Source organism: Lottia gigantea (genome assembly GCF_000327385.1).
Source record: "Lottia gigantea unplaced genomic scaffold LOTGIsca_11, whole genome shotgun sequence".
Classification (NCBI taxonomy): domain Eukaryota; kingdom Metazoa; phylum Mollusca; class Gastropoda; family Lottiidae; genus Lottia; species Lottia gigantea.
Window position 1 is genome coordinate 1,666,505 of NW_008707001.1, and position 10,705 is coordinate 1,677,209.

At 34.1% G+C, this 10,705-nt stretch overlaps 1 protein-coding gene across 1 annotated transcript in view; it reads left to right on the plus strand.

Annotated features, from left to right (window-relative positions):
• Positions 1–262: 262 nt before the first annotated feature.
• LOTGIDRAFT_71334 (hypothetical protein) overlaps positions 263–10,705 on the plus strand; it is a gene marked incomplete at both ends in the record, with an annotated part of 37,705 nt that continues 27,262 nt past the window's right edge. The window contains 2 exons of the mRNA XM_009047091.1: positions 263–326; positions 8,263–8,306. Of these exons, the coding sequence (XP_009045339.1) occupies positions 263–326; positions 8,263–8,306 (108 nt within the window). The remainder of the gene's footprint in view (positions 327–8,262; positions 8,307–10,705) is intronic.

Sequence of the window (10,705 nt, forward strand, 5' to 3'; positions counted from 1 at the left end):
AACCACCGAGAGCATAACGTCAAGTTTAAAAGGTAAAACGTCAGAAGAAATAGTTGGGTAACCCTGATAGAGCCTCAACTAAGTGTACCGAGTGTTGGCCTACTTTCATCTCGCCTCGTTTCCACATGACAACAACTATGCTATGGCGGAATGCCTTTCAGAACATATTGGCACCATGAGAGAATCGCAGTTTCTTAGTGAAAATAATGGAGATATGTGCGACACAGCTTCCCAAGGGAGTCGAGATGAATATATTGAAAGGGATCCTAACTTTGTGGAGGACAGATTTCGTGTGGATCGAAAAAAACTGGAGCAAATGTTACAAGGTAAGCTGAAGTTCTATTGACAGAATTTGTCTTTGAGTTGCAGGATATATTGGCACTGTAGTGGAATTACTTGATTTCCGTTTTACATCACAGTATGGAAATTTACCGAATCTTAAAATCTGAATATTGAACACATTTTTTTTTGTTAGAATTTAATACGTTATTGTATAGAAACGTGTATATCTTACAACATTGTGGTCTATTGTTGAACATTGTTAAGAATTAAAGACGGAAAATAAAATTAAAACTTGAACATGAATGAAAAAGTTTATATAAAATTATACCAAGTGTCGGTATTAAATTTTTGCAACATTGTTGCACATTGTGTAACATTTATTGCATCATTGATATTTTTCTGTGAATTGAAAGTTATAAAGTTTTAAGAAAATAATCTTGAAGATATAACTTAATAATAACAGTTATCAAGCTGGGATAAAAAAATACAACATAAAAATAAAAGTGGGCTATAAATAAAGATTTTAATGTTAACACTGCTGATAGTTTTTTAAAAAAAATTCTTTTTCTGATCAATATATACCTATCCTATATAACATTCAAGGTACAATATTCCAGTCAAGTTTGGTCTGTTATAAGTTAAATGGCTGTCTATTCAGTCAGGCTGCATTCCGTGAAAAAGATTGCAGGGAAAACCCACGAGAAAACCACAAAATAGTTAAGATTTATAGTGGGAAGGGGGTAATATTAATGATTTATGGAGGGAAGTGGGGTAATAGTAAGGATTTATAGGAGGAAGGGGGGTAATAGTAAGAATTTATAGGAGGAAGGGGTAATATTAATGATTTATAGAGGGAAGGGGGTGATAGTAATGATTTATATAGGGAAGTAGTAATGATTTATAGGGGAAGGGGGTACTAGTAATGATTTATAAAGGGAAGGGCGATATGCAATTAATGAAGGATCCTTGAAAGGGGTAAAAGAAAGAAAAAGGTTAGAAATCCCTGGATTAGATAGAGAAAAAAAAACTTCTAAAGATGAAATTGAAAGTACTCAAGTGATTAAATTGTTTAAAAATAGAGAAATAATGAGGAAACTTGAGACTGAGATTAGAAACAAACAGGTGATTGAAATCTTTCGTAAATTATTTTTAACGTAAATTATTTTTAACGTAAATTGTTTTTAAGGTAATTTATTATGTTAGTGTTAGGTCCAACTTGTTGATATTTGACAGGTAAAGTTTTACAACTCCAGCTTGTATGTTTTTCAATATTTTCTTTTCAAATTTCATCAACATTAGTACTTAAAATTCTCTTTAGTTTTTCTTACTTACTGAAAAGGTGTAGGATCTACACTGTTGGTACATTAAAGTGATACTACGTCTTAGAATGAACATAAAATTTAAGTTCTCAAGAATGGTCAACATGAGTCTATATTCATCAGTGAACTTACCTGGTGTCATAAAGTTACAACAGAATCCCTGTAAAATCTGGAAAATTGTAAGGGGGGGAGGGGCAGAACTGTCTCCAGTTGCTGAATTATAAGCAGAAAAGAAGGAGACAGAACAATAATTAAAGGGATTATAATGAGGTTTTCTAAGTTTTTATGTGGGGACACGTATAGCATCAATTTACACCATTCCAATTTTCAATCAGATGTCTGTGGTTCTTGCAATTCGACTGAAACTAACACGTTTTATGACGTCACTAGAGGGGAGCTACCTGAAGCTACAGGTCCTGTCTAGTGACATCATAAAACACGTTAGTTTTAGTGGAATTGCAAGAACCACAGACGTCGGAATTGGAATGGTGCAAATTGATGCTATCAGTGTCCCCTATACACATAAACATTTTAGACAACCTATTTACAATATCTTTAAGTTAATAGTGAGACATATATCTAATACCCCATATTTATCATCTTGGCAAAATTTCCCTCATTGCACATGGCATGTCATCACCAGTCTTCAGCAAAGAGAACTTAAAAGTGGGATGTAATCGTTGACCTACACTTTTATCCAAATCACCCATCTTGACTTAACAAAATTTCCCTCATTGCACATGCAAGGCATAGCCGTCAGGAGTAAGATGTGTTACTCCGTTTAATCCGCCATTTTGGCCTATACTTTATCAAGACAGCGTCATTTAAACCCAGAAAGAAGAAAATGTCAGAAGTTTTTCCTGCATGTTAAATTGTGAGAAATAAAAAACCAAGAAGTTCCTTTCTTGAAGTCAATGTGTTATTTTTAATATAAACCATATTTTCTTACAGTTTCACACGTTCATTTCATAATACATATAAACACAATAGACGTTTTTATTTAGGCAAATCGTATCAACACAGATCAAAGTGTGCATTTATACAAGCGAGCGCCTATAACGATTTGCCTACAATAAACATTTTTTTAGCGATTTGGCTAAGCAGTTATCCAATCGTGGTTCACTCTGCTTTGGTCGATTTGTTTGAGATTCAGGATGGCGAGAAACATTGACAACAAGTAAAAACATTATAGGAATAATAAAAAATAGAAAGATCTGAAGAAAATTGAATTCCATTGGCAGATTTTACTTTTCAATAATCAGTGTATTGGGATTATTGAGAAGTAAACAAGTAAACACGTAAACATGCAACCCGGTAATGGCAATTTATTTGACACCATTTGTACCACGTGCTGATAATCAACCATCAAAGCGAGTTGATACGATTATCTTCAATAAAAACTAGAAAAAATAGAAACCAGTGCAATAGGGTGTCGTCTGCAACTTACAATCAAACATTTCAATTGTAAGTTGGGTTGTCGAATATGGCGTCATTATGGCTGAAGCAAACTGAAGTTCATAATACTTGGAAAATGGGGTAGAACCTATTTTGAAACCATGTGAAGTCTGTAGTACCGTACTGTAGTAAATTTGAACAAATGTTGAAATTCTACTGATTTCTTGTGAAATGTTTTTTTGATAATCGGCGGTCATAGTGAGTTGATACCATTTGCTTCAAATAAAATGTTTAATGAAACCAGTGGGATAGGTTGTCGTCTGCAACTTACTATCAAACCTTTCTATAGCAAGTTAGGTTGTTGAATATGGCGTCATTTTTCGCTATGACAATTTGGCTTAACTTCTTTTGAATCCATGTGAAGTCTGTAGTAGTGGGCGCTGTAGTAAATTTGAACAAAATGTTGAAATGTAACTGATTTCTTGTAAAATATTTTGTAAATATAAAAGTTGAAAAGTTTGTATTGTATGTACTGATTCAACCTAAAGTAACATGATTCATTCACCATAGTGTGAGAGACCTGTACACTAATATGACTTACTTGGAACATGATTTTTCTCTGTTAAATTCAGACTAGACAGAATAATTAGAACCAGAAAATAGGTGGAAGTCTATAGATATTGGTATTAAATAAATAAACGGGTGATCATATTAGCTTTGTGGACTCTCTGAAAGGGATAGACCAAATATCGAATAAACAAAATTAGCTTTGTGAACTCACTGAAATGGATGCTGAGTTGACAAACCTAAAAACCATTTAAAGATAGCTTTGATACTCTTTACTGACCAAACCATTAAAGAAGTCATAAAAAAAATTCAAATGTCAATTACACATAGCTTGTATCAAAATGGTTATAAGAGCTAATATTTCTAAACATAAAGAACATAAAAAATGAGAAAGATGGTAAAATATTGAAACTAAACTGACTGACTATCTGTCAAGTTTAACAGATGAAGATCTAGAAGAGTGATTGTAAACCACAAGATATTATATTCTAGATGTTCTAATAACTGATTGTACTTCAATATAACTCATGTCAGAATTTATTTTAAATAGGATTTATGTCATAAATATACCAAATATGTCAGCTATGTGGACTCTCTGAAAGGGATGCCAATTTAACACACCAAATACCAAATAAACAGTATTAGCTATGTGGACTCTCTGAAAGAGATGTTGAGTTGACAAACCTAAATACCAAATTAACATTATTAACTATGTGAACTCTCAGAAAGGGATGCTGAGTTGATTGACAAACCTAAATACCAAATAAACAGTATTAGCTATGTGGACTCTCTGAAAGAGATGTTGAGTTGACAAACCTAAATACCAAATTAACATTATTAACTATGTGAACTCTCCGAAGGGGATGCTGAGTTGATTGACAAACCTAAATACCAAATAAACAGTATTAGCTATGTGGACTCTCTGAAAGAGATGTTGAGTTGACAAACCTAAATACCAAATTAACATTATTAACTATGTGGACTCTCAGAAAGGGATGATGAGTTGACAAACCTAAATGGCAAATATACATAATTTGTCAAGTTGACAAACCAAATACCAAATAACTTTTATTAGCTATGTGAACTCTCTGAAAGGGATGCCATTGCCAAGTTAAGAACCAAGTAAGTAATGAACATTATGTAGGTATCAGGTGATGGAAATATGAGCGATTGCCTTATGAGCATTAGACCTACATTACTCATCATAGCTAAAACTATTTGCTGCACATAAAGAATGGTGGTGTGCAATTTATTAGAAAATTATTGAGTAGAAATGGAAATATGAAATAAAAAGTTCTAAGACTTCTCTAAACCTGATTTTACATCAACAATATCAGGACTTATGAAGGCTGGAAGTGTTCAATGAGGGAAATTTATTATAATAGAGTAGACACTGTAGATCATTGAGTAGAAAGGGAAATACGAAATAAAAAGTTCTAAGACTTCTCTAAACATGATAAATATTATATCAACAATATCAGGACTCTACAAGTTGAACATGTGCTTTTCATATTGCAACAATGAGTTCATTCAGGCCGTGTTATCAACCCTGCTTACTTTATCATTTTAATAGGGTGGAAACTTCTAAACTCAAATATCTCAATCTTCAAACAGTGGTAAACATGCAATATTTCTGACCTAATTTTATTTATTTCTATTTAATGAAAAGATTAAATTTATCAGAACTGTAAAGAGATTTTCAGAACTATTTATGTGTATCACGGACACTGATATCATCAATTTATACCATTTCAATTTTCAGTCAGTCAGTCTGTGGTTCTTGCAATTCCACTAAAATTTGATGACTCCAGTTCATTTATGTTCAGTGTCTTGTTTTAGGTTCTGAATCTTATTTCATGTTCAGTGTCTTAAACAGTGTCTTATTTCGTGTTCAATGTCTTATTCCATGTTCAGTGTCTTATTTCGTGTTCAATGTCTTATTTCATGTTCAGTGTCTTAAACAGTGTCTTATTCCATGTCTTATTTCGTGTTCAATGTCTTATTCCATGTTCAGTGTCTTATTTCATGTCCAATGTCTTATTTCATGTTCAGTGTCTTATTTCGTGTTCAATGTCTTATTTCGTGTTCAATGTCTTATTCCATGTTCAGTGTCTTATTTCATGTCCAATGTCTTATTTCGTGTTCAATGTCTTATTCCATGTTCAGTGTCTTATTTCATGTCCAATGTCTTATTTCGTGTTCAGTGTCTTATTTCATGTCCAATGTCTTATTTCGTGTTCAATGTCTTATTCCATGTTCAGTGTCTTATTTCATGTCCAATGTCTTATTTCGTGTTCAATGTCTTCTTCCATGTTCAATGTCTTATTCTGTGTTCAATGCCCTTATTCCATATCCATTGTCTTATTCCGTGTTCAATGTCCTTATTCCATGTTCAATGTCTTATTTCATGTTCAGTGTCGTATTCAGTGTTCAATGTCTTATTCTATGTTCAATGTGTTATTCTATGTTCAGTGTCTTCAGTTCATATTCAGCTTTTTATACGAACATGTGAACAGTAACTGCAACTGTTCATTCATTGGTCAGGACAAGTAAATCAAGCCACGTATAAGATTTTCTCAGATGCCGTAAGCACATAGAACTCACTGATAAACTAGCTGCTAGTTAACTTGTTTAAACCTTAATTGACTGAGCCACCGCCACTGCAGTTCTTTCTGTGATTGACAAGACAGATCAATCTATATTAAGCTGAAGAGTTCTATAAATAGGGGAGATAATTATGATATTTATTGTTATCATTAATACATACGTTCTCCGTTAGATTTACGATAAAATTCTTGGCAATTTTCAGAATTATTCAGATGGTGTGTTATCTTTAACCAGTTCAGTGACATGACTTTTAGTCTTCGAATGCACTGAAGAATATAATGGTCTAAATTGAATGAGAAAAGTGTGTAAGACTTGAAACGTATTTAGAGGGTGAACCCAGCCGAATCGCCAGGAATGAACTGATGCTGGGGCTCAAATTTTGCAGAATTATAGGCTCGCAGAACTCATCTCTGCTGAACTGAAGTAGGTTTTGCTGGGGCCAAATCCCCAAGGACCCAACCCTAAGGACGGAGCTGGGATGGCCATGCAATTGGGCCCACCCCACCCCCTCAGACCAGGCCTGTGAAAGGTATGGGTACTTTGTGAATTTTGCCTCAAAGAGATAACTCTCATTTTTGCCCTATCCCCTCCCTTTTGGCAATTTCTAGAAACGCCCCCGACTAAAGAGCAGGCTGTGGGCAAGAAACAAACTGAGAGAGCGCGGTTTAGCATTGGGCTGGGGACCCTGTGAAATCCATTGATCCAGAGCAACTCAGTCTGACCTTCAGTAAGGTAACGATTTTCCTTTTGTCAGGGACAGGTTGGAGGCACTAATATAAATAAACACCCAGTCAGCAATATACTACAGTCAGCCCTACAGGCTGTGCATACACAAGATCTCTCACGACAGTTGGAAATTTAAAAGTTATGGGCTAATTCTGCTACCTTACCAATATTGTAGCTTCCTCAGTCATAGTTCAAAAATAATCAGAGCATCTTTGTAGTGTTGTAGATAACATCTCATGCATCACTGCAATGGTTTTAGTCAACTATGCATACCTTTCACACTCGACAAAACTAATAATGTTCCTTACGAAAATGTACTTGAAGACACCCAATTCCAAATTGGCACACAAATCATGTAGAGAACAATATAACAATATTTCATTTATTAAAATCAGAAAACCAATACCACTGATACCAAACGATAGTTTAATTTTATCATTTACTACAGAAATAAAACAAATAAAAGATAGAAACATGAAAACTGAGAATTATGTTTTGTTATAAATAATGTTATTCTGTATTTATTTAATATTATCAGATGTTTGGTTTGGTCTGTATGTAATATATTACTGTATATACATGGTATATTCAAATAACTAAATAATCAGTCTGTACTGAGATACTTCAGTAAATAACTGTCTAGATGCCTTGTTGATTTGATAATGCTGTTTTGTTTCTGGTTTTTTCTGTGGGTCACTCAACTATTTATTCATGATCTGAAGAAATTGTTGTTAGAATCGTGTTGTATTCTGTTTCTTACAGTTACACAATTGATTTTTAACTTGTAATTTAAAACGACTTCTAAATACCAGTCTGATTAAAAATACTGTCTTGTTTCTGGTTTTTTCTGTGGGTCACTTCACACACCCCCAATGATCTGAAGAAAATGTTGTTAGTAACTATTTTTTGCACCGTTGATTTTTAACTTGTAATTTAAAACGACTTCTTAATACTGCCTTGTTTCTTTTGATTTCTTTGAGTCACTTCACACACCCCAATGATCTGAAGAAATTGTTGTTAAAATTGTTTTCAGTTAAATTTTTACACAATTGCTCTAAAATTGATCACAAATTATGCCAGTAAATCACTGTTAAAAGTGGACTGATAATAATTAATGTTATATGCACAATACCATGGCATCCTTGCAAGACATTACAAAAATACTTAAAAATCTATAGCATCTTTTGCCATAGTGATGTCACAAAACATCATAAAACACTTAGTTTTAGTTAAATTACAGGAACCACAGATGTCTAATTGAAATTTGAAATAATGCAAATTGATGCCAATGTCCCTGACGCACCTAAAAAGTAGAAAAACTTTTCACAATACCTTAGCAAGTTTTTATTATATATTTCAGCACCAGACAGCTATGATGATGATGAAGGTGCTGAAGATTTTTTCCAGAGGGTAAGTTTCAGTATTTTATTTACTTAAACTTCTATTTTCGATGATTCCATGTTTCTGGTATGAAAGCCATCATCAGGACTGTGTGTTGGGATGAGGGTTTGAGTGTAATACGCAGTTTTAGTAGTTGTGTTTGTAAGCTAATCATAACGTAACAGGTAACTGGCAAATGAATTAAATCAGCAACTCTCACAAACCAACTGTCAGAGCTATAGTCAGACATGACTGGTAAATGCAATCAAATCAACAATCTAGAGCTATAGTCATACACAGGCCTGTAGCTAGCCCAAGGTCTCAGGGGGGGGGAGGGGGCAAATTTTTGGAAGGGGGACTCAACTATAGTGGCTCAACAAGTCATTTAAGTCATCTTAATTTTTCAGGGGGGGGGGCGAAAATTTTCTAAGGGGGGGCCAGCCCCCCCTCCACTGGCCTCCCTCTAGCTACGGGCCAAGTCAGATATGACTGGTAAATACAGTAAAATCAACAGTGTACAGTTTTAGTCAGAGATGACTGGTAAATATTGATATATCAACAGTCTAGAGTTCTAGTCAGACATGCCTGGTAAATATATTCTAATCAACAGTCTAGAGTTCTAGTCAGACATGACTGGTAAATATATTCTAATCAACAGTCTAGAGTTCTAGTCAGACATACCTGGTAAATATATTCTAATCAACAGTCTAGAGTTCTAGTCAGACATACCTGGTAAATATATTCTAATCAACAGTCTAGAGTTCTAGTCAGACATGACTGGTAAATATATTCTAATCAACAGTCTAGAGTTCTAGTCAGACATGACTGGTAAATATATTCTAATCAACAGTCTAGAGTTCTAGTCAGACATGCCTGGTAAATATATTCTAATCAACAGTCTAGAGTTCTAGTCAAACATGACTGGTAAATATATTCTAATCAACAGTCTAGAGTTCTAGTCAGACATACCTGGTAAATATATTCTAATCAACTATCTATAGCTAACTGATATACCTGATGAAACAAATCAACATTCTACAGCTTTAGTCAGACATAACTGGTAAACAACAACACAATAACATCCCTGTAGAATTATGAATTATAAAAACTATCAAGGTGTGTGTATGAAATTTACAAGTGATGACAATCTCTAACTGATATACCTGATGAAACAAGAAGATAGGAAACCACTTAAATTTTAAAACCTGATTATTAGTGAAGATTTGTTCTTATCATCTGCACTATATAGATAAGCCACTACTGATTTACTGTTTAAAAAACTGATGTTTTACTGAAATTTTCATGTAAAATGCCAAGTTTCTTGCAATTTTTTGGTTTATTTTTTTTAAAACTCAGCAGTTGAAAAGCTTTGATGTTTTAGTCATATTTGCATGTAGATTGCCAATCTTAGAACTCTTGATAATTTTTTAGTGGTCAGTGAAGACTATTACTTGTAAACAAATTTATTTCTTACTAATACTGAAATTTATGAAAAACCAAACAATATACAAATAAAGAAAAAGGAGGAGAATGGGGAGGAGGAGAATGGGGAGGAGGAGAATGGGGAGGAGGAGAATGGGGAGGAGGAGAATGGGGAGGAGGAGAATGGGGTGGAGGAGAATGGGGAGGAGGAGAATGGGGTGGAGGAGAATGGGGAGGAGGAGAATGGGGAGGAGGAGGAGAATGGGGAGGAAGGAGGAGAATGGGGAGGAGGAGGAGAATGGGGAGGAGGAGAATGGGGAGGAAGAGGGAAACCAAAATAATCAATTGATGATAACAAAGCATTTGCTGTGGCCCTTCTCTGGAACGAATGAAGTCACGTGACTAATCATGTGATCAATCGGACCACAGAATGTATTATTTACAATAATATTTATTTGTGTCCCCTCTTGCTCCCCTAATAATACTAACACAATAGGATATCATCAAAGATGGTTTCCCTTATTTTCATTTATGAAAATAGAAAAGTTAATACTTATATGAATAGAAAGAAGAGGTGTTCTAATGACTTGGAAAAATATCAGTTTGTCTCACATGTCCATAATTAATTCATAATTAGCTAAATTAGAAGAGAATTACCAGCAGAATTCCAATGAGTGACCGATCAAGAAAGGTCAAAAAGTCTTTTATTGTTTATCCAGACTGTACCTACAGGGACAATTATGACTGGTTAAAACTCTTAATTATATGCAATAAGAACATAATGATATGATTAAGAATACATGATAATTCATAACAAACACCAATTAATCTAATAGTTTGCTTAATTTGTCACTAAAAATTAGGAAACCCCATCTTTAAACAACTATGATATACACTTAGACAACTGATGTATCACATTAGCCAGTACTGTAGATTTCCAATCTTACAATATACGTTATTGATGGTTGAGTCTGCTCTGTTTTGAGACCGCGTCTATGAGGTAAGCC